Below are 25,551 nucleotides of genomic sequence, written 5' to 3'. Positions count from 1 at the left end.
GAGCTCAGAGCTTAAGCTCCGATCCTGGGGTCGGGCCAGGCTCGTGAGGGCGGAAGGGCCTGTCGGTTGACGCTCGTAAGGCCAGGTATAGTTCGACAACCTGCAGACAAGTTTTGAGGCCGCTGCCGGCTCCGCAACTCTTTCGCATTCGCTGCATTCAGGTTGGTGTCGCACGGCTTATGCATGCACGAGTGTTGGCTCAGAATAGCTAATCGGATCTGTTGTTCGGAAGTTGTGCAGCACTGAGATCTGTCAAACAGTCGCAAAACTTTGGCATGGATAGCAATGCACGCTCAAGTCAGAGCGGGCGTTTTCCGCCAATTTGTCGCTTAACACAGCGTGGAAGGAAGATTGTGGAGAATGGATATCGGAAGCATTCGCGTGAAAATCCGCCATATCGGGTCCTAGAAAGCAGCGTGGCACTGCTTAACAATTCGAGTGGGTCGCATGCCTGAGCCCACGTTATCTCCGCCACAATCTCTGGGCTTCGGCTTACCGCTTTGATGTCTTAGAAACCCACAGTTGTGTTGTTCATTCATCGTATTTTGAGTCGTGTACAAATTGCACTCTTCGCTAAGTGGAGAGGATTCCAAGCCGATGAAGGCGCAGACCATGTTCGCGAGAGTTGCCCGGCGTCCCGGAGAGCAGCAATGGTGCGAGCTGGGAATATCCTATGGATTTTGGACGGGTGGACGAGGTCGTTGGGGGATGCCGTGGCCGGCTGCGGGAGCCATTCATGCTGTTGAGCAGCCCCCATATCCCCATATACTCCACAGAATGCTGGTCTGGGGCCATGCTCGGCGACATTGCGGAGTGAGGTTGGGTGGATTGCAGGTGCCGTTTTTCCACGCCGCCTTCGCAGTCCATCGCGCTGTCCAAATCAGCTGATACTGGCAAATGAAGCAGCAAAACACCATCCCGGAGCGAGCGGTATGCTGCAGAATCACTTCTTGTTCTTCTTTTTCTTCTTTCCACCGCCTCCCGCTTGTTGCGGCTGTGTTTTCGTTTCGCTTGGCGCCGGCACAGAAGACTTCATGTCCTCAGAGGCCTGTTCTGGTCCTGGAGCATCCTCCATGACTGCATCTTGAGCTGGGAGGATATTAGCACAGGATTGTGTACTCCGGGTCATACCAACCACGTACCACCTTCTTTCTCCGGAAGTGCTGCCATGTGTCGCCCAACGCGGCCCAGGCCATTGATCAGACGCGCTACTTCTGCAGCTCTGTCTGTCTTGAATTTCAGAGTCACGCCGGACTCCGGGTCGTAGGTCTTGAGTGTCAAAGTCGCGCGTGGGACAAGAGGTGCTGCATTGCCGCTTTCCTTCTCCTCACTGTCCGCATCTCTTTTCCTCTTCTTCAGCTTCTGCTGATATTTAGGCGATTCGAGGTTCGGTATGTTGTATTTTGTCGTGATCCGGGCCTGGATCGCATTAGAAGCGTGCGGATGCCGATTTCGATGTGGGCGCACCTACGCACCGTGGTCGGCCGTGCCTTCAGCAACAGCGAGGTCTGCTGCTGCCATTCTTCACTCGAGCTGAGGAGAACCATCTTCTGATCGCGAGAAAACCGTCGGTGGTGTCAACTTGTCCACTAGGTCATGAGCAAGAGCGGAGAATGCTCGCGCTTGTGCTGCCAAGAACGAGTCGGCTCCACTTTCTACGTCAAATTCACTTCAATGACTCGTGCGTAAATTATCAGGAACGACTACGCTCAGCACATGTGCATGAGTAGTGAAGCTGGGCCTCAGTAGCATTCGCGCAGATCCATCGAACTGGAAGGGACAGCTTATTCGACTGCTGAAGTTCACAAAACGAAAGCCTGAGGTCTTTCCAAAGTTTCGATCATGACTGAGACCCATGAAGGTGGCGAGGATAACGATGAGGGTCATGGCGGCGAGGCTCATCTGCTACTCGCCAACCTCATCAGTCGAGCAAAAGCATTGCTCGCCGAGCTTGAGCAGTTTCGACAGCATCTCCGCATCATCAGGCAAGAACAGCACATTGAGCTCGCGCACTTTCGGGGAACAATACAATCAGAATTGAGCATGCTAGAGAAGCTGCATAGTAAACCCGAGACCGATTCGACGACTCATGTGGCCAAGTCGTCGAACCTGCCTTTTCTTGAGACGGTCTGGAAAACGGCCAAAAAGTCGAGTCACGTCGGCGCTCTTCAGAAGCGAGTCTACTACAATAGTCCATCGAAATCACTGTCCTCAGCCATGCACCATATCAATCTCGGCATCAAGCGTCCCAGCGAAAAGGGTTCTCGAAACGCCGCAGTCACTGTTGATTTGATTGCAGACCAGGGACTTACTTGGACGAAAGTGTCGCTCGTCACCAATCATCGTATTCTGATGGACCTAGCTAAGCAAGGCTGGGACTCCGGGGGCTCCGAGGATGAAGGGGACGACGATTTGCCCCCGCGTATGGATGACGATGATGCCGATATACCGCTCGTCAAGAATGCAAAGGAGCTTTGTCAAGCTTCAGAGTCGTACAGAGTCCGGACACAAAAGCCTAAGGTCAATCTCGTACTTCCTCGAATAAAGCTTGGCGAAACGAAAGAGGTCGACGCTGTGATTGATCGATGCAGAGCAGCGGGCGTTACACTTTTCTGCGGCGAAGGTGTTGGCCATGTCCCGGAGATACAAGAAGCGCTTCAGACCATGGCACCGGATCCCATAAATTCGTTCACGAATACTCTCAACATCGACTGAACCATTCTACTTGCGCTTGTTTCCGAGTTCTCGCACGCCAGCGTTTCGAAAGAGCCATGGTTCCACAAATCGCTGCAGCGGCAGGTCGAGATCGAGGATAACGAGAATCTACTTCCTTCGCTCCTGTACCCAGCACTCGCGAAACGGGAACTTGTCTGCACGACCGAAGCCGCTAAAAGGATGCGCGAGATCGTGGGCACGATTGGCACGCCATCAGAGAAGGCTCGTACTGCGATTATGATGGGCGACGATACTTCAAAGACCCACAGCCAGCTTATCGAAGACATGCAACAATGGTCGGCCTATCCAGTACCTTCTGACTGGCAGTTGCCAATTCGAATTGTGAACAGGAATGATGACGACTACCAAAAGGAAATGCACCCCATAGCCGTGCAAATACTGGACTCCATGACCAAGATCAACTCGTCAGTGTTTGGGTACGGTTGGACCAGCGGGAAAACGACAATAACTAGCAACAGGGTCGTTGTCAAACAGGTAGAGAACGAGCTCGAAAAATGCGAAGATCTTGATGACGCTGTCTGGCCCAAGATCTGGCTCTGCCCCACTGCCAGGTCACTTGTGGGCAAGGAGAAGAGAGGCGCTAGTAAGAAGGACGTGAAGGCACTGCCAGATCCCCTGCGACGCGAGCAGCAACGTCGTAACGGGCTCGATGTGCTCTCGCAACGCGCTGGTCATCAAGTGGAGGATCTATGTCCAGATGACTATCCTTGCGAAGATGTATTGGCTGCGAAGGAGGCTGCCAGCAAGGCATATGCGCAAAACGGTACTCAAGAATTGGCAGATAATTGCCAAAAGTGACGTCCCATACCGAGCGGACGAAACGCATATCCGACGCTGAATACGACCGGCTCGCGTCGAACGGGCATGGACTCCTCATGCGTCTAACACGCGAGGTCGCTCCTGGGCCATGGAGTCTAGATTCCCCAGTCTCTCATCACCATCACTGGCGAATGCCAACAGTGCTCGATTCGAGTCCACAAATGAGACTCTTCTTTGTGTGCGGTCTAGAACCACTTCATCGAGCCCTACTCTTCCCGATTCAAGGATACATAAATATCATATTCGCTTCCTCGATGGCCGAAGTTTATGCAGACTTTCTCTCTGCATGTACACGTCCATATGCCTAATCTTTTTGCTCGGACGAGTCGTGCACCTTCAACACGTCTCCAGCTGGGCAGTAGGGCCACAATTGCAGCGAGAAAGGGAGAGTGCTGTAGATGCATCCCGACCGCCTTACATGAAAGGCCTGACCTTGACTGTATGCGGGCTTGATGCCGAACACCACGACGATCGCGATCACTTCTCCCGGGCAGTTGTCAAGATTTGTCTGACTGGCACCTCACAAAAAAAATTCTCCCCGTGGAAATCCCTGTTACCAAACCCATAGCTACCCTCGCTGCAAAGTCAATTGAGACGCGGATGTCAGGTTCAGGGCCCCTTCAGGAACGATAAGATTCACAGGCCACTGCAAAGTCTGTTCCCTGGGCCTGTCCCTCCAGGGTGGTTCTTTCTCGACTGGCAAGCCATGTATATGGCGCGCTTATTGAACTTTGATGACGGTATGCCGAAAGCTTGTAATGCTTACCTCCCACGAGCTTGGATGTAAGAGTTCGTGTAACCAACAATTTATCCTCTGGCTCTCTTGGGAGGCGCTCGGGTACCAGATTAATGATCAGCCGTTTAGCGACGAACGGCACACAAGCGTGCTGCTGTGTCTGGCCATCTGCTCAAGACGTTCAGCCCTCTGTCGGTCACCTTGGTCCTGCATATACCTGCCAGCCTTACATGTCACGAGACTCATCGTTGAGAGAGTGCTCGACATCGCGATCTGTCAACTTTGATACCATTGTACAAACGAGGAAATGTGTCGTGTGATCGATATCCCGAAAAAGTGCTGCTGCCTCACATTTCAGGCAGTCCATCACTACAGGGAGGTCTGCCTAGAGCGAGAAGAGTCCCTCTCTCATACGCGCAGGCAGTGAGTGGAGTTGCTGTATTACAGATGCCATCGTATTTGTACTCGACAGCGAGAATGCACAGTGGACGTGGTTCACGGCTGTCCGTGGGTCAGGCCTGCCACTCGAGCGCGTACATGTGGTAGCTTCGACTCACAGCAAAATGGTCCAAGGACAGACTGCCGTCCGGCACTGATAAGCATCACATAGAACATCCATCCTCAATGCCGTCAGCAGACGAACACAATCGATAATGTCGAAAACACGAGTGATCAAATTCCTCATCTTATCGGATACGCACAATTTCGACAGAGAAGAAGCAGATCTCTGTCCGCTCAAGAAACCCCTACCAGAAGTCGATGTCGTACTTCATTGCGGCGATCTCACTTCCGTCGGCGGCGCGAAAAACTACGCGAAAGCTCTCGAAATGCTTGGACACTTCGACGCCGAGCTGAAACTGGTCATTGCCGGGAATCATGATCTCGACCTCGATGAAGAATACTGGCGCACAAACAAGCCAAAAGATCGCGAAGAATCTGAACATCAAGGGGCCGTCGATGTTATGACCGGACCGCTCGCGAAGGCTGCAAATGTGACGTATCTCACCGAAGGAACGTACGGCTTCACGTTGAACGATGGCAGAACTTTCAAGATCTTTGCTTCTCCTTCTCAGCCAGAGTTCTGCAATTGGGCTTTTGGGTACAAGAGAGGCGGGGCGAGGTGGAAGATTCCTGACGATGTTGATATTGTCATGACGCATGGGCCGCCTCACGGATCACTGGACTCTGTTGCGGAGCAGGGCAACAAGAAGTTGGGATGTGAGACTCTGCTCGAGGAGGTGAAGAGGGTGAGGCCGCTCATGCATTGCTTTGGGCACATTCATGATGGCTACGGTAGGAAGGTGCACACTTGGTCGCATTGGAATGACGCTGCTGGAAGAGACGTCAAGATCAGCCAGGCAGGAACGAACAGGGCGGTACAGCAGGCACAAGTAAGGAAAGGCGAGTCGACGCTCATGGTCAACGCAGCGATCATGAACGAGGACTATCAGCCAAAGAACGCGCCGTGGGTCGTCGAGTTGCCGTTGTAGCAGTGATTGGATAGCTGCTCCGTGAACGCTCGAGTGTCACTCGCTTGCTCACGCGTCTTCACTTCATCCTCGCGCCACCTCACCTCTTCAACACCACCACCCGAGTTATAATTTTCACCCATGGGCAACGTCTTCTCCGATCTCCAAGAACCCACAACGAGGGCAAAGAAGAAGCGCTCAGCCATGTCGCGCTCATACCTCGAACCAACCGACATCTTCGCGGAAAAGGGACTCGATGCTGTCCGCATCTGGCTCGCCGGTTTCAACTACACGCAAGACTTCTTCTCCAATCCACCGCCAAAGCTTACAGACCTGCACTCAGCCCTCATGTGCGCCGTCATGGAGATCAAAATCCAACTCGATCCGCAGCTCGAATGTGTCGTCAACAGCGCCACGGAAGAGCAGTACGGAATGGAATTCGATCCAGACGCTTTCTTATCAGATCGAACCTTCAGCATCGAACTCTTTGTAATCAATCGCTCTACTCTCCCCCTCACATCTGACAAAGGACACTTCCAACTAACCTCATCTCTCAGGAAGAAATCCGCGAACACGGAATTCGAGCCCTCGAACGCGCCACCACAATGCGCTACCTCGAAGAAGCCCGCGAGGAAATCGCCTGGGTCAAAAACGAAACTCGCCGTCTCGAACTCCATCTTGACAACGCGCAGAAACTCATCCAGCAAAAACTGCGAAGACGTTTCTATTATCGGCCTACACCTCGCAAACAGAACGTCAGCCATGCATTGGTTCCGTATGTGGAGGACGATTTTGTGAAGGTTCGAGGAGATGATGAGGACGAAATGCTGGATGATACGGATGACGCGGAGTCAGCGGAGAGGAGAGCGAGGAGTCGGACGCCGGAGCCGGGAGAGATGGGGCGGTATGATGTTTACGATGAGGATTATGACTTTAGTGAGGAGGGCGAGATCAAGGAGGAAGAAGGAGAAGAGAAAACTGAGTGTAGTCATGTGGTCGATGACGAGGATGGAAAGGAGAGTATCAAGGTAGAGAAGGATGTTGAGATGGTCGATAGTGGGAGAGAGGATAGCGTCGTTGCTGGATCATGGGGGAATTTGAGGCTTTGATTAATGGACAGCTACCAGGACGCTGACACCGTCGCATGTGTAGCGTTCGGGCTCGCAGATTCGAAGAAGGCTAAGAAGGCCTCCAGACATCAACGTCCGACACAAGTCATCGCATGATTAAGACCAGACCAACTTCTTCAAAGAATACCCCAAACTTTCCACATACCCCGTGCTCTTCCTTGCCTCAGCCACCGAGATAATATCGTGGTCTTGTACCTTCATTGCATCTTTGGTCTCATCAGAACTGGCGCCATAATCCTGCTGTCTGGCTTTATTCACAGCTTTCTCTAGCTCGTTCGTAATTCGTTTCGTTGCATCCACTTCTCCCAGATTGGGAAGATCATTCTCAGCAGAGGACTTCGATGGTTTCGGCGGTAAGGCCTTAAACGCCAGTGTGCGACTTTCTCCCTTGCCAGGCGAAGCGTGATTTCTTCGATTGCTGTCCGGTTGCATATCACTACTTTCGATTTCCTCGCCCGCACTGCCAGCTTTGGCTTGCGATGCCGCCTCCTCCTCATCAGATACAGGCGCCACCTCCATACTGCGTGTATTAGTTCGTACAGTAGAAGGTCCTTGGTTCGTGTATTCCAGCGCAAAACCATAATTCTTCGTCTCATCTAAATGACTAGTGCCCAAAGCCGAAGTGATGTAAGCACCGCGCCAGATCTTTTGCACATCGAGAAGGTCCACACGCTCAAAGGAACCGAGCTTGTCCGTGTCCCAATCGAAACGGCATAAGTAGAACGCTTTTGCGGTCAAAAGGATCACACAGTCTTCGAAGGGCAGGCTCCTAAGAGTGTTCGACATCCGAGGACAGCTCAGCGTCCAAGCTGATATGAGATCCTCGTTCGGATCCTCCAGTACCAATTTGACGCAAGTGTCGATTGCGTTCTGACGAACGACTCCCATATCGAGTGCATAGTCTTGAGAGGTCATATTTGTTTCGAACTCGTCGAAGATGGCCGGTGGAGCACCGAGGAAGTAGTCGATGTTGGTCTGCAAGAAGTAGTCCCCAAAGATGTTGTTGTAATATCGGTTCAGCGTCAAGCTGAAGTCGGTAATTGCACCTGCCCAATTGCGCTTTCGCGTGCGTGTGAAGTCGCCTTTCAGAGCGGCGGTACCTGCGTACTGTTTGGAGATAGCATCGCCATTGTCGGCCCAGAGGACATTGAACCACTGCGTCTTCGGGTCGCTCTGCAGATCAATGTCCAACCCCAGCTCCTGCAACTGCTGTTGCAACGCCCAGCCTCCGACCGCGGATTGTGTTACGTTGGTTCGGTCCAGACAGTCCATACAATTGGTTCGTAGGATGCCAGATTGTTTCTGCTTCAGCTCGCCATCTTGCTCGACTGTGAAGGCAGATGACTCGAGGAATGACTTCAGGCTGTCGATCAGGAGATTGACCTTGTCAAACCTCATGCCTTTGCACTCTCCGTGGAAGTCAAACCACTGGAAGCCAAGAGGTTTGCCATCAATACCATTACTCTCGTTGAGCTTCTTTGCAGCCTGTTCATAGGCCGTTCCGATGTTGAGCTCAGTCCCGTGTTTGTCGATAAGAGATGCTGCTTGGATATCGCCATAGCGCGCCGCGAGGGATTTGAAGTGTTTCTGGAAGGCCGCCTGGTTGGTAGCTTCGCTGCCAAACATGATTGGCGTGGGCTTGAAACTGTATGGGCTTTGCGAGAAGAACAGCGGCATCGACCCACGATACTGCAGCAGAGAGAAAATCTTCTGCTTGGCGTCATCGACTTGCGTGGACAAGATCTGCTCAGTCTCGACACTATTCGCAACATTTCCTTGATCATCTACGCCACGTCGTAGATATCGGAGTCCAGCTCGCTTGACCGATCTGCGGCTGATCAAAGTGACGTGGAAGTTGTGCTGCTGCGCGTTCTTGGATGCTTCTCTCTCGTTGAAGTCTGTCAGCTCAGTATCGTCCGGCTCAGCTACAATGGCACGATCGTCAGCTTGAGCAATGGAGAATGCTCGCTGACCGACGAAGCCTTGGATCAGGGGAAGGACCAGGCTGTCTTGTCCCGCATCCGCAAGCGGACTGCACAAGTGCCGGTTCCAGAAAAAGAGGCTATCGAAGCGCTTCCACAGTGGCACTGCAGACGATGATGTCGCGTTTCTGCCAAGCGAATGGGACAGATCGTGATCGTAGGAGAAATAGAAACCACTCGTGCTGAAATAGAGCCTTGCGCTCTTCACAATTCTGGGTGCCAGGTAGTCGATAGCGCTCTGCCTTCGTTTCTCCGTACTCGACCTACCTTTTGGCTCCTCTTGTGCTTCGCCGGCTTCTTCTGTCTGATTCTTGTCCGTGTCTGGCAATGCTTCCATCTCTTGCTTCTTCTGCTCCATATTCAACTTTTGATCCGGCTCTGCATCACTCTTTCGCTGTGAGTCAGTCTGGGTCCCCTTTTTGCTAAACCAACTTGTAGCGAAGCGCCCGAAGGTGCCCTTCTGCTGGACTACATCCTTCACAAACGTGGTGCTCTGCTTGATCGTGCCTGGCTTCGGAGCCTCCAAAGCCGTGGAATCGTCCTCTGGGTTTCGTGCCGGGGCATTTTCGCCAGAGTCTGTCCCAACACTGCCTGTCTCGACATCTTCCCCCACGTCACTCTCGTCAGTATCCTGCTCTGCTCCTGGAGAGTTCTGGTGCAGTAGCTTCTCCGCGTGTGAGATCGCGTTCGAAGCCTCTCCTCTTGATGCCAGCGGGATGAGTGTAACGTCAGTGATTCGAAATACCGGCCTCTCTCGAATGTTGGCAACCTCTGAACGTCTCGTAATGGCTATGAGATAGGAAGAAGAAACAAGATTGAGCACACCTACCGCACATCAGCAGAGGCATGGACGCGGTGTTGAAATACGTCTGGTCGCACCAACGAGCCCGTGCGCTTCCAGGGAGCCGCCTCCTTCTGGTCCACGGTCCTTCTCGCTCGCTGCCGTGATGTTGTTCGTTCCATATTCTATGCGCGTGGCCCCGCTGCCGCGCTGACCAGCGGACTGGATGATCAGGCCGTCAACTGCAGCGAAGATGAGCAGCTTCCTGGCCAGACCCGGCATGACTGTTGCGATCGTGATCTGTCAAGGAGGATGCAGGACAGCATGTCGACAGCGCACGCGGAAGTTGGAGGGCGCAGAGACAAGCGGGCAGGTGATCGAGCGATGACCACGGGCGTTTAATGTCCCGATTTCGCGTATCGCGCGCCGTGGTGGGCATTCGGACTTCGACTTATCACGCCCGCTCTGACACAACAGCACAGCACACGGCCCCGAGCCATACACACATCTGCACCGCCAACCGAGTCCGCGCACAGTTGTGCTGCATGCTCACCGCACCACGTGTCTGGGCCCGGTCGGTCACAAACTCTCTTAGCACCGGCTCGCCCCCAAGTCAACATTCACCCAAACTTGCTTTTGAGGACTATCTCGATAAGGGCTCCGGCGTGCCGCCGCCACCATAGAAAGACGGGGTACAGCTCGCAACGACGTAGAAATTTACCAGGCCCTACACCTTTGGCATAGACACCAGGAAACGCGCAGTTGAGACGACCCTTGTTGCTCGCGAGCCCATTTGGGAAGTTCCACGGTTGTATACGAGCACGAGCGCGGGACAAGTGAAAGGGAAGCCGACGTGCAGTTGCAACTGCCGCCAACTGCCTTCGCCAACGCTCCTTCGTCCAACATGGACACTCTACTGTAAGTCCGTCATACACCCAATGCCGCGAAACACTGCCACTTCATCAGTCGTGTCATCCTGCCCTGATCACTGCTAAGACAACATGGCCAGCACCGCCGACGTGGCAGGCTCGGCGCCCAATTTCAGGCGTCGATCGAGCACATATGTCGACGCCATTCATGACTTGCCTGAAAAGGCTTCGATGGCCCCAGCTCAACTGTACTCCACCGAATCCGGACGACTTTTCCATTCTGGCCGAATCGTAATTGCCACGGTAGGTCTGCCGGCCAGAGGCAAGACACATATCAGTGTTGCCCTTGCCCGGTACCTGCGATGGCTCGGTGTCAAGACGCACATTTTCCACCTCGGCGACTATCGAAGAGCCTTCGTCGGAGCCAAAGGAGAAGTGCCCGAAGATTACTTTCACATCAATGCAAGCACGTCATCTGTTCTCCTGCGCAACAAGATTCTCAAGAGATGCAGAGAGGACATCTTTAACTTCCTCAACCACGAGAATGGCCAGATAGCCATTTACGATGCGGTTAACCCTCTGGCCACAGGACGTCGCGCTCTTGCCAAGGAGTTCGAGAAACATGGCGTGCAAACCATGTTCATCGAGTGCACGTGTTCCGATCCGCGTATTATCGAGGAGAATGTCCGTGCAGTGAAGATCAGCTCGCCTGACTATGTTGGTTGGAAGCCGGAGGACGCTGTCCAAGACTACCTGCGCAGAATCAACGCACGAATACCGGATTACGAGGGCGTCGAAGAACGCGATCTCCATTACGTGAAGATGATCAACGCTGGAGAGCGGGTAATCGTGAATAGCTGTGCCTTTGGCTACCTCTCACAGCGTATCGTCTTCTACCTCCTCAATTTGCATATCAAGAGCCGACAGATGTACTTTGTACGGGCCGGCACAACGCGAGAGGAGGAGACATTCAAAGGTGACGCAAGCCTCAGTGCTGAGGGTTGGGATTATGCAAAGAGGATGACGGATGCCATAGTCGCGCACAGAGAAACGGAGAGGGAGATGCTCATCAAGAATGGCGCACCTGAGTCAACAGCGTCGAAGCCACTACAGGTGTGGACATCAACGCGTAAGAGGACAGTCGAGACCGCGACTTTCTTCGAAAAGCTTGGTTACCGAGTCCGACAGAGGAGTCAGATGAGCCAGCTGAACCCCGGCGTGTGCGAGAAGCTAAGTGAGCGGAGAATCCGTGAGCTTTTCCCAGAAGAAGTGGACAAGCACGAGCAAGATCCCTACCATCACCGCTACCCACGAGCAGAGGTATGTTCATTTCAGTCTCCACAAAGACTCATGCTGACACTCCAGTAGTCATATCACGACCTCGCAGTCCGTCTCGAGCCTATCATTCTCGAGCTGGAGCGCGAGCAAAACGATCTTCTCATCATTGCCCACGAATCCGTGCTCCGCGTCCTCTATGGCTACCTCATGGCCTGCTCAGCCCACGACATCCCCACGCTCGAGTTCCCCCGCGACGAAATCATCGAAGTCATTCCTGCATCCTACAACAATAGCGCCAAACGCATTCATATCGACGGCCTCCCTCCCAGCATGATCCCCAGCAGTCCGCAGGACATTCAAATTCCCGTTCCACCTTCCGGCGCCGTCAGCCCACTGAACGGCGGGCTCGGGACTCCTGCCGGCATTGCTACACCAGAGACCTCAGGCAGAGAAAGCGGCGCTTTACCCATCCGGACTTCTGCTACTCTAGGGGAGACTCTCCAGCCACGTGGTTAGGGATCTGTGGACTTGAGACGTTCTCTCGCTTCATTGCAGACGGTGCAGGAGTTTCATCATGGCAGAAGTAAATCTACTTCCGAGATTGCTGAGAAGCACAAGGACGTCATCCTCGAGTATCTCATCACCAGGAATGCGGATAGTGAGTGATGTGGGCAGATACATGAGCAAGCCGGTCGCTTGGGGTGACGAACGAACAGATGGCTGGATGCGAGGGGTGTAAGCAAGAAGCGTGGCGTTGGAGGTGAAGCTTTTCAGCAAGATTCCACTTACATGTGTTGTCGTCTGGGCTGGGTCATTGCTTTCACTTTACACACATAAAGCTTCGAGGACTATAGCTAGAGAGACAGACACTTTCTACATCTCATTACTGATTGTCAGGATCATGAAACATGAGTATCGTGCAAATGCTTCATTTCGCCAGCGGAGGGCGCGAACTATTGAGACACTCTATCATAACGGCCAGCTCCTGGTGAGGCGCAACGCCTCGTTCATGCAACGACTGGCCGAGCCACCCGCATCATCTGTATCATAAGCATACATCGACGCAAAACTAGAATCCGCCGCGGCCAACCAGTTTCCGTCCCCCATGCCTGTATACCTCAACTTGTCGTACTTAATCGTAGAGATCCTCTTCGCCAGCACCTGTGACAATATTAGTATCAGGAACCTGTAGTTATGAATGATGGGACAACATACCATTCTGCTGAGCCTCGGCCGCGGCACCCTCGGCACCACCTTCAGGGAAACGGAAGAAAGCACTGCCGCCAGCGCTGTTCTTCATGCTCTGGGCGAAGGCCTCGTACCGCCTAATCTCAGTGTCTGTGACTGAGCGACGAGCCATGCTCATGGCCTCCTCGAAGTGACGCTTCGTGAGCTCTGGCACTGGGTCCTCCTCATCGACATCCTCGTCCATCTTGGTGTCATCGCCCTCTGCGGCATCACGCTCCTTCTGCTTCTCAATAGCCAGTGAAATGCTCTCCTTGATGGCCAGCTTGACAGCACGCTGGGTGATGAAGCCGAGATCGGCACCGGAGAAGCCATGTGTCTTCGAGGCAATGTACGAGAGATCGACATCCTTGGCGACTGGGGTCTTGCGTAGCTGAGCCTTGAGAATGCTCTCACGACCTGGCTGGTCAGGAAGTGGCACGTACACAAGAGTATCGAGACGGCCAGGACGGCACAGAGCGTTGTCGAGTTGCTCGGGTCGGTTGGTGGCACCGATAACGAACACGTTCTTCTTGCTGGTCATACCGTCCATCTCAGTGAGAAGCTGGTTGACGACACGATCGCTAGCACCGCCAGCGTCACCTTGAGAGCCGCCGCGAGACTTGGCAATGGAATCCAGCTCGTCGAGGAAGACCACACATGGTGCGGCAGCGCGAGCCTTGTCGAAGATATCTCGAATGTTGGACTCAGACTCTCCGAACCACATGGAGAGCAGCTCTGGGCCTTTGACAGAGATGAAGTTGGCCGCGCACTCGTTGGCAACCGCCTTAGCGAGAAGCGTCTTACCAGTACCTGGTGGACCATAGAACAGCACACCGCGAGACGGGCTGAGACCGAACTTGAGAAACTTCTCTGGGTGGTCGACTGGGTATTGCACGCTCTCGACGAGCTCGCGCTTGACGTCCTCCAGACCACCAATGTCCTCCCACCGCACGTTTGGCACCTCGACAACAGCGACCTCGCGAAGAGCGCTTGGGTTGCTGACGCCCAGGGCGAAGCGGAAGTTCTCTTGTGTGACACCAAGGCTGTCGAGAACCTCAGCATCGATTGTGTCCTCATCGAGATCGATCAAGTCCATCTTCTCACGAATCTGCTGCATGGCTGCTTCTGAGCAGAGCGAGGCGATATCGGAACCAACGTAACCGTGCGTCTCGGCGGCGATCGTTTCGAGGTCGACCTCATCAGCGAGCTTCATGTTCTTGGTGTGGATTCGCAGAATCTCGAGACGACCAGTTGGGTCAGGAATGCCGATGTCGACCTCGCGATCGAAGCGGCCGAAGCGGCGAAGGGCAGGATCGATCGAGTTAGGGCGGTTGGTGGCGGCCATGACGACCACATTTGAGCGGGCCTTCATGCCGTCCATGAGCGTGAGCAGCTGAGAAACGACACGGCGCTCGACTTCGCCGTTGGTCTTCTCACGCTTGGGTGCGATCGAGTCGATTTCGTCGATGAAAATGATGGCCGGGCTGTTCTTCTCGGCCTCCTCGAAAGCTTTTCGCAGATTCGACTCGGACTCACCAGCCATCTTCGACATGATTTCAGGTCCGTTGATCAGGAAGAAGAATGCACCGGTCTCGTTAGCGACGGCTCGCGCCATCAGAGTCTTACCAGTTCCCGGAGGTCCGTACATCAGGATACCACGCGGAGGCTTGATACCGATGGACTTGAAGAGTTGTGGATGCCGAAGAGGCAGCTCGACCAGCTCTCGCACCTGTGCCATCTGCTTGCGGCAGCCACCAATATCATCGTACCCAACCTCATTGAGGTTACCCTCCTCGTCTTCTCGCTGGATCGGCTCGCCTTCACAGTGGATGACTGTGTCTTGTGCCACAATACCGTACTCGGGTGGGTCGATCTCGACGACCTTGAACTCCACTGTGCGCATAGCTGCGCGAGCTGTGAAGAGATCGCCTTGTCGAAGCGGTCGATAGGCCTCACGGAAGTATGGTGCGAGGAACACATCGAAGAGAGAGCCTGTGAGGCCCTCGATGGTGTCGGCCATAGGCAAGACAGCGATGCGCTTGGCGTACTTGATATCGGGGCATGGGTTGACTGTGACAACGTCGCCGAGCTTGACGCGGAGGTTGTGTCTCACGACGCGGTTCATGCGCACTGACCCGTCATCGAGGTCGTCATCGGCCAACACGATGAGGACGGTGTCCTTTCGCTTCTTGCCCTTGACGAGCACTGTGTCACCACGGAACAGCTGTAGCGTCTCCATGGTGTTGTTGGAAAGGGCGAGAATCGAGTTGTCATCAGTGGTGGCGTCTGTGACGATCAAGCTGTTGGGCTTCTTCTTCTTCTTGAGGATTGCTGTGGCGACCTCGTTCTCATCGCGCTTCTCGGCGCCCGATGGGTCATTGTCGAGCTTGACCTTGCCCTTGCTGGCGGAGTGGTCTGGCTCTGCAGACATGATTGCGGCTTTGTGTGATGAGCGGTGCCTCGCTTGTTGTTGCTATGTCAGTCACCGAAGTCCGACGGGCGAGTTTGGAATGCTGTCGGCCGGCGAGGCGACAGGCGAGCGAGACGGCAGGAAAGGCGCCGGTGATGTGGAAGGAGCGCCTGTGATGGAGGCGGGCAGGTGTGATGGAGAGGGTGGTGGGTGTAGAGAGTGGTAGTGCGTGGTGCAAGAGAGTTAAGAGCTGATGGTGAGCTTGAAGGTTGTCGGCTCGGCTCTGGATTTAGTCTGTGCACGCGCGATGATGCACACCTGGCTTTTCTTGATAACCACCGCAGAAGGCCGTAGAAAGCGGCAAACCTACCGCGCGTTCACTGGCTGCCTGGCGCCCATTCACTCGTCGACATTCACTTGCGCGCGCGCTTGCACGTGAGGCCGGAGGCGCCTATTCTACGACTCAGTCCTGACGCGCCAGGCCGCCGCCACATGAGCTTCTCCGGTCTGACTTCGCGTCCAAGTCGGCGATTGCATCAAGTCGCATGTACGCGCTTGTCCCACGTCGTCGACGTATACATCACATAGGTATCCGCAATTGTCCCTTGGCAAGGTTTTCACGAGTACTGGTCAGGACACGGTCGAGATCAGCAAGTGCACGTCGTGCAACGAACTCCAGAACGCACATGCGAGCGAACTATTGCTGGCCATTCGCCAAGCGTCGTGCATCGAGTGAGATCTCGGCAAGATCAGACAGTAGAAGGTGAAGGAAGCCACGCCACATTGTGCTGTAAACAGGGATCGTCACTGGACTGAAGGTGAACATGATATTGCAAGTGAATACAGGTAGGTGCGAGTTGAAGGACCGTGCTTTCGAGCAGTCTCTCTGTGGGCATCGCCACTGAATGCTTCTCTTGCAATCGTCCCTCGCGAGGAGTCACGACCGTTGCTTCGGCATGGCGAGCGAAGCAACGTCTCTGGCGGCTCATGAGCAGCTTACCAGCGCGCTCGAATCAGGCGAGCACACCTTTCTTCCGGACGGCTATTCCGATGAAGATGCACAGGTTGCGGCGAAGAAGACCTACACAGAGTCGTCCGTATTGGAACTATCACACTTCAGAATCTCCGTCACTGGCGCTCCAGTAACTACCTTTGGCCATCAACGAGCACTGCTCAATCGAATGCCCGCATCAAGACTGGCACCAGGAGCTAAATACGATGCTTCTACCTACAAACCGACGTTCGTGCACGATACTCTCGCACTGCCAGGGTCACTCGCGCAGCTTCTCGGAAAGGTATCGACGATATCTCGTAGTGTTGCCATTGCAGTTCTACTGACAGCAAGCCGTCGCAGGGATCGGCAGAGGACGTGATTCCGAGAATGACTCCAGGCATATTACCTGGTGTGCACGCGCATATCGACTCGGACACTGAACAACCGATTCTCGTTCGATCGCCACGACCAGAAGATTTTGTGCAGGGCATGCTTGTGTTTGGCCTGGGCAAAGAAGCTCGGGGCGTTCTAAGAGCCTATTATGGCCGCTTTGCTCATCGCCATCGATTTCCAGTTGAGCTTGAAGTCCGTGTCGGACAAGATGGCCAGTATCATCTCGAGCGCCGAGCTATATGGGCATACGTCTGGCTCAAGTCCTCCAAGATCGATGGTAAGTCCTGCTTCGCAGTCCGCAACAAGAACATAAGATACCGCATGCCAAATGTGAAGAATTCGACACTTGCATATTAACCTTGACCCAGGTTGCGAGATGTTATCTTATGACAACGGATGCCCCAACTGGGACCTCGAGCGGTTCTTAGATGGCAAGTTGTGTGCTCGTCTTCCGCTGCGAATCGAGCAATGCGCCCGAGGGGACGAAGACGGAGATGGGTACATAGGTAGAGAGATTGTTGAATATGAGAGCGAGTCGGAGGAAGATGAACCAGAACGAGAAGTCGTCTATAGCGGCCCAGGAACACTTGATTATCAGCGAGCTTCGTATTTTACCGGCTGGTAGATCAGCAACCAGGACAATCAAAAGCATGTCGTTATTGCCAGGATATGACCCACCGTTATGGATCCACTTGCTCATATTAATGCATTGTTTGGATGAAGCGACTCGCTCAAGTCGCAGCCCATTTCCTACGCCAGTTTGTGGGCCTGATTCTCCAGCGCAATAGCTGGCCGCGGAGTAATTTCCAAAGAGATGGGACTTCCATTGGCGGTTTGTTTTAGAGAATGGCCTCATGGGCCTCTTGCAAGACTTCTGTGGATTCTGCATTAGGCTTGGACAACACGGTTGATCGCTCCGAGCATGATAGCCAGAGGGCATAGCTTCAAGGGCAGCGATTGGGGAGACTAGTGTTTGAGTACAACGTGATGTTATTCCACAAATGCTGCATAAAGTCGGCATAAAGCTGGCAGCAACACCATGCCAAGAATGACCATACTTGCATGCGGCCGCTTCCTCCGACTGCGAACATGCATCACAACTTGCGCCTTCGACAACAGTCAGCAGCGAAGGGCCCGGATTTTGCTTTCGAAACGCACGTGGGGACTGCGTCCTTCACAGCCTGCCCACTCTTCGCTTGGACACAGCAGCAGCTGTGCATTATTGCTTTGTGATCAACATCATCACTCATAGCCGCGGCAAATGACTAGCTTTGACCAGTGCAGCATGACTTGACCTATGGTAATGGCGGGTCTTGTAGCACGATATCTGAACTGCATAACTGCATCCACCTAAGGAGCTTCGCATCATCAGCTCCACACATGTCAGCTTATATATGCCAATAGCACCGAGCTGAATCATGCAACCACTACGACGTCTTCTCTCTTTCTCCAAACAGCTTCCATCTCAAACCACAATGGCGGACTTTAGCAAAGCACCAGCGGGCTCTAAGGCTGATATCAAGCCGTTCAAGGCTCACGTCGACCAGCAAAAGATCGACGACTTCAAGACCCTTCTCAAGCTCTCACCAGTCGCCAATGCCAACTACGAGAATTCCGACCCTTCCGTAGCTGGACCACGTCGCTACGGTGTTCCACGAGACTGGCTGATCAATGCCAAAGACTACTGGCTTAACAAGTACGACTGGCGAAAGACCGAAGACTACATCAACAGCTTCCCCAACTTCACAGCCGAAGCCAAGGATGACTTAGGCTACTCTCATACAATCCACTTCGTCGCCCTCTTCAGCGAGAAAGAAGACGCTGTCCCTCTAGCGCTCTACCATGGCTGGCCAGGAAGTTTCCTCGAATTCTTCCAAATCCTCGATATCCTCCGCAAAACCTACTCTCCTAAAGACCTCCCTTACCACGTCATAGTCCCCAGCATTCCAGGCTACGCCTACTCCTCCGGGCCTCCAACTGACGTGGACTACGGCCTCGAAAATGCTGCCGAAGCGCTCAACAACCTAGCCTCCGCTCTCTTTCCACAAGGCTACCTTGCCCAAGGTGGCGACCTTGGCTCGGTAAGTGTGACTTGCTGAGAGGCATTTTCAAATCATGGACGCCTCTTCCGACGCATTCAGGTACCTTTCACTGACTTGTTTCAGATGATCTCTCGCTACCAAGCTGCAAACTGTTCCCCATGCAAAGGAATGCACTTGAACATGTCTCCCGTCCCTCGTCCAAAGAACGCCGACGAGCTGCACATGTCCGACATCGAAGCCAAAGCCCTCCCTCGAGCAGCTCGTTTCCGTGAAACAGGTTTCGCCTACGCCCTAGAACACGGCACCCGGACCGCTACCATCGGCCACGCCCTCGCGGCCTCCCCACTCGCCCACCTCGCCTGGATCGGCGAGAAATTCCTCGAATGGACAGACGAGGATCCTTCCCTCGATACGATTCTCGACGGCGTCTCATTGTATTGGTTCACGGACACATTCCCAAGATGTATCTACCCATATCGAGGCCTGAATGGTGGAGATGAAAGGCCACGTATTTCCTCCGTCAGTGGTAGAGGACGCGGAGTTCCATACGTTGAGAAGCCTTCTGGTTACTCTTTCTTCCCGAAAGAACTCGCCCCAATGCCGGTCAGCTGGGTTGCCACGAGCGCGAACCTCGTATTTTCGAATGTACATGAGGGAGGAGGGCATTTTGCTGTAAGTTTCTAACCATGTCTTGCGCACAGGTTCCTGGTAGCATCAATTCTGACATATCATCTTTCGTGCAGGCTCTAGAGAAACCGAAAGAACTACTCGGCGATATCGAGGCGTGGGTGAAGAAGGCATGGAAGGCGTGAGAGGAGCAAAATTGTCAGCAAAAAAGAACCTGGTCGGTGAAATAGTCATGACCACGCAGTCTCCAAGCTCATGTTCACGCACGAACCCTTCCCTTGTCAACGTTCCTGATGATTTCACATGTTGGCAGGTTTGTGTGTGCTCATTGTCGACGTGTTGAACCGGACGGAAGACAGAGACTCGGCTCCTCATATGCTTTCGTGTCGCTCTATCATGCTCTTTGCACCCTCTATGGTAAGCTAGCCGCAGTCCCGGCCAGTATCTATAACCTCGCAGGCCCAGCCACTCGCGACGCATGCAAAACATGGATCAACAACGACAACAACCAGGTCATCTCCCAAAAATGCGGCATGCGGGGTATATCATGGCGTTACATCCATCGTCTCATCATCTCGCATCTGTGGCTGTTGTGCCAAAGCCGCTGCTGCTAGCCGTGGCCTCCTCCACCTTCGTCGTTATTGTCGTCGCTGTTTGCTGCAATGAATCATGTCTGTTTCTGACCTTCTCCAACAGCTTGTTGTGCGGGATGCTCGTCTTCACAACTTCCTGCGCTATCTCCTCCGCAGACCTCTCATCTTCCGAACTCGCCTGCAGCCATCTGGGAGACTTGCTTCCTGGAGCTCCTGTCGTGCCCGCCGGTGGTGGGAACGTCTCCTAGTCGTCGCCATCACCAAGAGGACTGTTGAGTGTATAATCCAGAATATCACTCAGAGACAAAAGGCCTTTTAATTTCGTGTTTTCGTCGATGATGACCAATCTGTGGACTCTCGACTTGCGAACCGTGTCATATATCGTATCCATGCGATCGTTCAGCGTGCATGTGTAGATGCCTGGGAAATCGTCCGACCTCTTATCCAACGCCTGTCCGGCGGTCAAGTTGAGGTTCTCATAGTCTCCGCCTTTGATGAGCGCGATGACGTCTACAGATTCGAAGACGTTCAGCACAGTGCCATCCTTATCCAGGATGGGAATAGTGGAGATATTCCTCTTGACCAGCATCTGGATGCAGTCCATCACGGGAGTGTCCATTGTGGCAGTCGCCAGATTCTCTCTCGTCCCCACTTTTAGATCCCGCAATGGCTTTCTCAACATCTGCGTCTCCTTCACGTTCACAGAAATGAATTTGAGGATGCGGTATTGGGTGACCACGCTGACCACCATCTCTCGCTGTGTCTCGTCATCGATGTCGATCAGAGGTATTCGGCGAGCGCGCGAGGCGAGCATTCGGCGGCAGGCTTCGTAGAGAGGCTCTAGTGGATGGATCGAGACAGTCTCAATGGGGTCCACACCGATGGCTCGTTCAATATCGCGGAGACTGCTGAGCTTGAACTTGTCGATACGAGACAATTCTTCCTGGTGCTGCCAATAGTATTGCACAACGTTGATGTAATCGGACACCGTCAGCATGCCGGCAAAGGCCGATGTCTTGGAGTCCCATAACGGCGCAGAAACGATGGCTGCATGGCTGTCAGTCAAAGACCGTCCAATCGATCACTGCTGTCACCTACCGCATTGTGTGAGGATGTTGAGGCTCTTCTTCACCAGCAGACTGGTGTCGAAGATGATGAGACGATAGCTGAGCGGCAGCACATCGTAGCTCGTGCGGACTTTGAGAAAGGCTCGCACAGCGCGCAAGCCCTCGATCTGCTCGCGGTCTTGAGGATGCATGGGTGGGGGCTCCGGAGCGCTGTTCGCAGTGCCAGCTCGAGTGCGGGAGGCTTGGCTGCTGATGGGTCGGAAATGGGGACGGAGCAGGTCGGCGGGGGCTACGAAGGGCAGGTGGGCTGCTGCATGGCCGGCGGGAGGCGGCGCGGGCGCATCACTTGTGGACTGGGGGCGGTGGTGGTGGTGGTTGCTGCTGCCACGGCGGCGGCTGGCGCTGGCGCTGGCACTGGCGGGACTGGCGTGCTGGTTGTTCGCAGCCTCGTGACCGGCTGCATCAGAAGGCCCGTGTGCTGATGGTGCTACGTGGGAAGTCGGCGCGCCGTCCGTCAATGCCGCATCAAAGGCGCGTTCATCCTCCATCGGAACCGTCAGCGCGCGCGGTGAGGGTGCGCATTGGAAGCTTTGCGGGTGTCGTCGAGAAGATGTCCCAGCACGGCATGCAAACGTGAAGATCAGTCGGAGTGAAGAGCGCAAACGACGAGAACCGACGATGCGCATCCATTGCTCCATCCGACGCAACTTTTGCTCCACATGCCTCCTCCAGCTCTGGAGACCCGACTATCACCCGCCGACAAGGCACGTGCACGTTATTGCCATGAATGAGGACATACAAACGAATTGTATCTTCACAAGCCCACTATCGACGCATGATCCGAGAGAGCGCAGCATTACTGCTTCGCAAAGGCCGTGATAATTGCACCAAAATTGAAGATGGAAGCACTTTCTCACCATCAATGACATACTTCGTCAGTCGCAATGGGTCCAAGCTACTCATGGTTGCTCTTGCACGCATATGTGGGAATCGATCTGGAGGAGTAGCGACGGTTGCCAGGCGTACTTGGTAGTTATAACATAAGCTTGCGTGTTGACAAGCAGGCCCTCTGGCTTCCAGCAACTCAGCACTGGTCAAACACATCCATTCAGCTGACCCAGTATCCATACACGCCCATCGTCAAGCTCTGCGCTGTTTACTTAGCCTTCACTCACGTACAATGGCTTTCCACCTCGCGACATCACCTCGTAGGGACATTCCACGAGACTGCCAATTCGATCATGCCAAATTCCGCAGGACTTTCATCGAAAAACCCTCGCCCACTGTCCTGAACCATGACGAGACAGAGTGTTCCATTTGTCTTGGTCCAATCGTGGCACCTGTTCAATTACACTGTCGCGCACAGCACACTTTCTGCAGAGTAAGACACCTCACAGTACACGGTGCTTCGAGGGCTGACCCTGCTTCCCCAGGATTGCATTTCGAAATGGCTGATCGAATTTGGGGGCGAGATATGTCCCATATGCCGAGAGGAGGTGCATCGAAAGCGGCCACTGATGACCCACTGGCCCAAGCCACCGCCCGGACTGGTTCGCAGACAGCATCTGCCAACATCGCGTCAACCACAGCATCCTCATCCTGCTGCGTTGCTTCTGAAAACAGCCAACGCGGAAAAAGGCATTCACTGTGTCAGCAATAACCAAGGATGGCCCGCTTCGAGCGATCGTTATCAAGAGCAGAACATTGTTGAAGAGGGAGTCAGGCGTCATCAATGGGCCGATTGACAGCTACAGGCCATCAGCTTTCGCGAGAACCGGCGTTCGGAGGTCCTGAAAGGAGTTCAAGAGGCTCGAGGAACCATTTCAGCAATAGGTTCTGAAGGGCCAGAGCATTCATAGCTTCAGTCTGCATCGTGTTGGTCGCTTTCTTCGGCTTTCTCCTCAGCTTCACCAGTCGTACCATTTGCCTCCGCCTTTTTTGCCTTCTCGCGATTCTTTTTCTTGACTTTCTTCTCACGATTGCGACGAGTGCGCTTCTCCCGCTCCTCTGCCTCCTTGAGTTCCGCGGCTTTCTGCTTCTCCTCCTGCTTCGTCTTGGCTGCGACGAGCTTCGTGCGCACAGCTATACGAGCTTTCTTGCCAGGTCGAGTGCGCTTTTGCACAGATTGACTTCCTGTCAACTTCGTAAAAAGAGAATCCGATGGCGCCAGAATTTTCTGTTGCTTTTTGGTTTTGGGCACATGCAGGACTTTCCAAGGATAGGCCATGCCGGGCCACGACCTTCGAGACTGATTGAGAATATCTTGACCAGACATCGCTGCAGCTTCAAAGTTCTGCTGCTCCTCTGGGCCGGGCGCGGATGTGAAATAGTATCTCAGATCACGATTGGGATTCAGTAGTCCTGGTTCTGCATTTGCGAGATCGGGAGAGTCGAGGCGGATTTTTGCTATGCCGGAGGCCTTCTCGCCTTTCCCAGCGGCTGGAGCAAATAGTTGGAATTCAAGACCGTCTTCGGCGTCATCTTCTTGTTCTTGATCATCTGCATCGGGTAGAGTTTCGTGGTGTACGAAATCAAATTCTTGGAGACTTTTGATCGCTGGAAGATCGGGTGAGGATGGAGGCGAGGGCTCTTCGGCGAGTAAATCTGCTCTGCTGATGACGCGCTCCATGTTCTGGCAATTTAATTGTGCACAATACGATATTGGCGTGTAAGTCGGAGGTTGAACGTTGGACGAAGGCAATAGTGATTTGGCTGTGAGTTCGACTGACCAATCATAGTAGAGTCACGCTAGCGCATGTACCTTGTCAAATGTTCTGAGAACGATGTCACAACGTTTTAGGAGAGTGATGTAACTAAACGTGGTTCGACGAACAATTCGATGTGTTCTGCAAGCCGATGCGGAGAAGAGCAGTCAATCGGATATTTTCAGCTTCAGACAGCCTTTGCGGCACTATGGTCTCTTCAATATTTATTGGTACATGGCATTCCGCTGCCGGGTATCTCGTCTACTTGTATCGCTGGCTGTGTTCAGAAACCCGCTCACCAGTAATCGCCATACTTTCCAAGCACATCGCCTCCCCGAAGCTCTCCATGGCAAGCGTTCAAAGCATCAAAATGACTGGCAAGCTCTAAGCCTCTGAGTCGTTCCTTTTCCATGTCGTCCCAAGTCCAGTCGTCGTCGCCCTCTTTACTTCTGAAACCTTCCAGCTTGCTGTCGAGCTCCTCTCCTACAATCACTGCGCTTTCTCCCATATTGGTCGCCGGGGTTGCAGGTGTGAAAGGTGTAGCTGTAGGATCCAGTGTATCACCGGCCTCTGCTCTCGGTGGGAAACCAACTCCAGCGGGTCTCGGTGGTAATAATCGAGATCTCTCCAATACAATTTCCGGATTAATCGTCAGCCTTCCCTTCTTGAACACATATCTCGCCAAACTTGTCGCAAAAATGTATTTTGTCAAATCCTCTTCTCCATTCTGCTCTTGCTTCTGCTTCCTGATCTTGCTGTTCTTCCAGGGCTGCAACACATAGCTGTCCGGCTTGATCTTGCCCTTTTGTACAATGTGCGAAACAGTATACAACCATTTGCGATCCCAGCTCAGTACTCGGGTGTAAACCTCAAAGGCTTGGAGAGGCTCGATTTGTCGCTGGAAGAAGCACGACACGGCACCCAAAGCCACGACATATTTTCCTTTTGCTTCCACGTTGGACCTCGGGAGCCCCTCTTGATCGCCTGCATTGAGGCGAGCCAGCCCTGTCCTGATAATGGCACCAACGGCGTGTGCTCGTCCTACGTCAAGGTCGGCGAAATAGGTGCTGTTGCTCTTGTGGATGTTGTAATCGCAGTCCCATATCGTATTCCGCGACTCTGTGATCAATGGGGCGAATATGTGTTTGGGCGGAATCGCTCGCTTCTGGAAGTAGATCTGGTAGATGATGCCACGAAGCACCCGAATATGCCAGAAACCAGGGAGGTTCTTGAGATTGGCCAATGCGAATGCGCCGGCAAGGACTTTGAGCATTTTGCTACCTGCACTTGCTCCAAAATGTTCAGTGAAGAAGGCCTGAACGGCCGGATGCGAGAAGAAGGCAATGGCTCCGCCGGCGGCAGTTAAGGCGCCTGCTACCGCAGGCAATCGTGTCGCCGCCGACATGCTCCTGTCGTGAATGTGATGAAACCCGGAGTGGTAAAGTGCAAGATCAACCACCAATCACCAGAACACCGCCGAAAATATCTAGAAGCATGAATTGAAGAAAGAAGGACGCTGATATAACGCTCGCAGCAAAGATAACATGCCCTTGTCGCGTCTTGAAGTCTTGCTTGTGATCGCGTGCTAAAAATCCAGCCGAGGCGCTTTCAGTTCTCTTCATTGGTCACTTCGCAGGCCCACGACACGGGACCAATCCAGGGCAAGGTGTGCAGGGTGTGCAACATGCCAACA

The 25,551-nt window shown here is 53.6% G+C and overlaps 13 protein-coding genes across 13 annotated transcripts; 7 read left to right on the top strand and 6 right to left on the bottom strand.

Annotated features, from left to right (window-relative positions):
- Positions 1-943: 943 nt before the first annotated feature.
- CKM354_000926800 (uncharacterized protein) lies at positions 944-1,547 on the bottom strand (the record flags this gene model as incomplete). The annotated part of the gene is made up of 3 exons (XM_044804681.1): positions 944-1,089; positions 1,143-1,419; positions 1,476-1,547. The coding sequence occupies 3 exons, from the start codon at positions 1,545-1,547 to the stop codon at positions 944-946; spliced, it is 495 nt and encodes a 164-aa protein (XP_044660616.1).
- A 295-nt stretch (positions 1,548-1,842) lies between these two features.
- CKM354_000926700 (uncharacterized protein) lies at positions 1,843-2,715 on the top strand (the record flags this gene model as incomplete). Its single annotated transcript, XM_044804680.1, has 1 exon — positions 1,843-2,715. The coding sequence occupies one exon, from the start codon at positions 1,843-1,845 to the stop codon at positions 2,713-2,715; it is 873 nt and encodes a 290-aa protein (XP_044660615.1).
- A 180-nt stretch (positions 2,716-2,895) lies between these two features.
- On the top strand, positions 2,896-3,534 carry CKM354_000926600 (uncharacterized protein; the record flags this gene model as incomplete). Its single annotated transcript, XM_044804679.1, has 1 exon — positions 2,896-3,534. The coding sequence occupies one exon, from the start codon at positions 2,896-2,898 to the stop codon at positions 3,532-3,534; it is 639 nt and encodes a 212-aa protein (XP_044660614.1).
- A 1,410-nt stretch (positions 3,535-4,944) lies between these two features.
- On the top strand, positions 4,945-5,781 carry CKM354_000926500 (uncharacterized protein; the record flags this gene model as incomplete). The annotated part of the gene is made up of 1 exon (XM_044804678.1): positions 4,945-5,781. One exon carries the CDS (start codon positions 4,945-4,947, stop codon positions 5,779-5,781), a length of 837 nt encoding a protein of 278 aa, XP_044660613.1.
- Positions 5,782-5,901: 120 nt separating this feature from the next.
- On the top strand, positions 5,902-6,869 carry CKM354_000926400 (uncharacterized protein; the record flags this gene model as incomplete). The annotated part of the gene is made up of 2 exons (XM_044804677.1): positions 5,902-6,249; positions 6,318-6,869. The coding sequence occupies 2 exons, from the start codon at positions 5,902-5,904 to the stop codon at positions 6,867-6,869; spliced, it is 900 nt and encodes a 299-aa protein (XP_044660612.1).
- Positions 6,870-6,986: 117 nt separating this feature from the next.
- On the bottom strand, positions 6,987-9,935 carry CKM354_000926300 (uncharacterized protein; the record flags this gene model as incomplete). Its single annotated transcript, XM_044804676.1, has 2 exons — positions 6,987-9,697; positions 9,752-9,935. 2 exons carry the CDS (start codon positions 9,933-9,935, stop codon positions 6,987-6,989), a joined length of 2,895 nt encoding a protein of 964 aa, XP_044660611.1.
- Positions 9,936-10,654: 719 nt separating this feature from the next.
- On the top strand, positions 10,655-12,316 carry CKM354_000926200 (bifunctional fructose-2,6-bisphosphate 2-phosphatase/6-phosphofructo-2-kinase; the record flags this gene model as incomplete). The annotated part of the gene is made up of 2 exons (XM_044804675.1): positions 10,655-11,842; positions 11,891-12,316. 2 exons carry the CDS (start codon positions 10,655-10,657, stop codon positions 12,314-12,316), a joined length of 1,614 nt encoding a protein of 537 aa, XP_044660610.1.
- A 616-nt stretch (positions 12,317-12,932) lies between these two features.
- CKM354_000926100 (AAA family ATPase CDC48) lies at positions 12,933-15,458 on the bottom strand (the record flags this gene model as incomplete). The annotated part of the gene is made up of 2 exons (XM_044804674.1): positions 12,933-12,961; positions 13,016-15,458. 2 exons carry the CDS (start codon positions 15,456-15,458, stop codon positions 12,933-12,935), a joined length of 2,472 nt encoding a protein of 823 aa, XP_044660609.1.
- Positions 15,459-16,393: 935 nt separating this feature from the next.
- Positions 16,394-17,449, top strand: CKM354_000926000 (uncharacterized protein; the record flags this gene model as incomplete). Its single annotated transcript, XM_044804673.1, has 3 exons — positions 16,394-16,732; positions 16,792-17,101; positions 17,193-17,449. 3 exons carry the CDS (start codon positions 16,394-16,396, stop codon positions 17,447-17,449), a joined length of 906 nt encoding a protein of 301 aa, XP_044660608.1.
- Positions 17,450-18,299: 850 nt separating this feature from the next.
- On the top strand, positions 18,300-19,678 carry CKM354_000925900 (uncharacterized protein; the record flags this gene model as incomplete). The annotated part of the gene is made up of 3 exons (XM_044804672.1): positions 18,300-18,905; positions 18,990-19,538; positions 19,610-19,678. The coding sequence occupies 3 exons, from the start codon at positions 18,300-18,302 to the stop codon at positions 19,676-19,678; spliced, it is 1,224 nt and encodes a 407-aa protein (XP_044660607.1).
- Positions 19,679-20,330: 652 nt separating this feature from the next.
- CKM354_000925800 (AMP-activated serine/threonine-protein kinase regulatory subunit SNF4) lies at positions 20,331-21,701 on the bottom strand (the record flags this gene model as incomplete). Its single annotated transcript, XM_044804671.1, has 2 exons — positions 20,331-21,133; positions 21,185-21,701. 2 exons carry the CDS (start codon positions 21,699-21,701, stop codon positions 20,331-20,333), a joined length of 1,320 nt encoding a protein of 439 aa, XP_044660606.1.
- Positions 21,702-23,014: 1,313 nt separating this feature from the next.
- On the bottom strand, positions 23,015-23,782 carry CKM354_000925700 (uncharacterized protein; the record flags this gene model as incomplete). The annotated part of the gene is made up of 1 exon (XM_044804670.1): positions 23,015-23,782. One exon carries the CDS (start codon positions 23,780-23,782, stop codon positions 23,015-23,017), a length of 768 nt encoding a protein of 255 aa, XP_044660605.1.
- Positions 23,783-24,153: 371 nt separating this feature from the next.
- CKM354_000925600 (uncharacterized protein) lies at positions 24,154-25,263 on the bottom strand (the record flags this gene model as incomplete). Its single annotated transcript, XM_044804669.1, has 1 exon — positions 24,154-25,263. The coding sequence occupies one exon, from the start codon at positions 25,261-25,263 to the stop codon at positions 24,154-24,156; it is 1,110 nt and encodes a 369-aa protein (XP_044660604.1).
- Positions 25,264-25,551: the final 288 nt, after the last annotated feature.

This window comes from Cercospora kikuchii, assembly GCF_019650295.1.
Source record: "Cercospora kikuchii DNA, contig_00006, whole genome shotgun sequence".
Lineage (NCBI taxonomy): Eukaryota > Fungi > Ascomycota > Dothideomycetes > Mycosphaerellales > Mycosphaerellaceae > Cercospora > Cercospora kikuchii.
The sequence above is the reverse complement of the archived record's forward strand: the minus strand, read 5'-3'. Positions and strand labels throughout refer to the sequence as shown.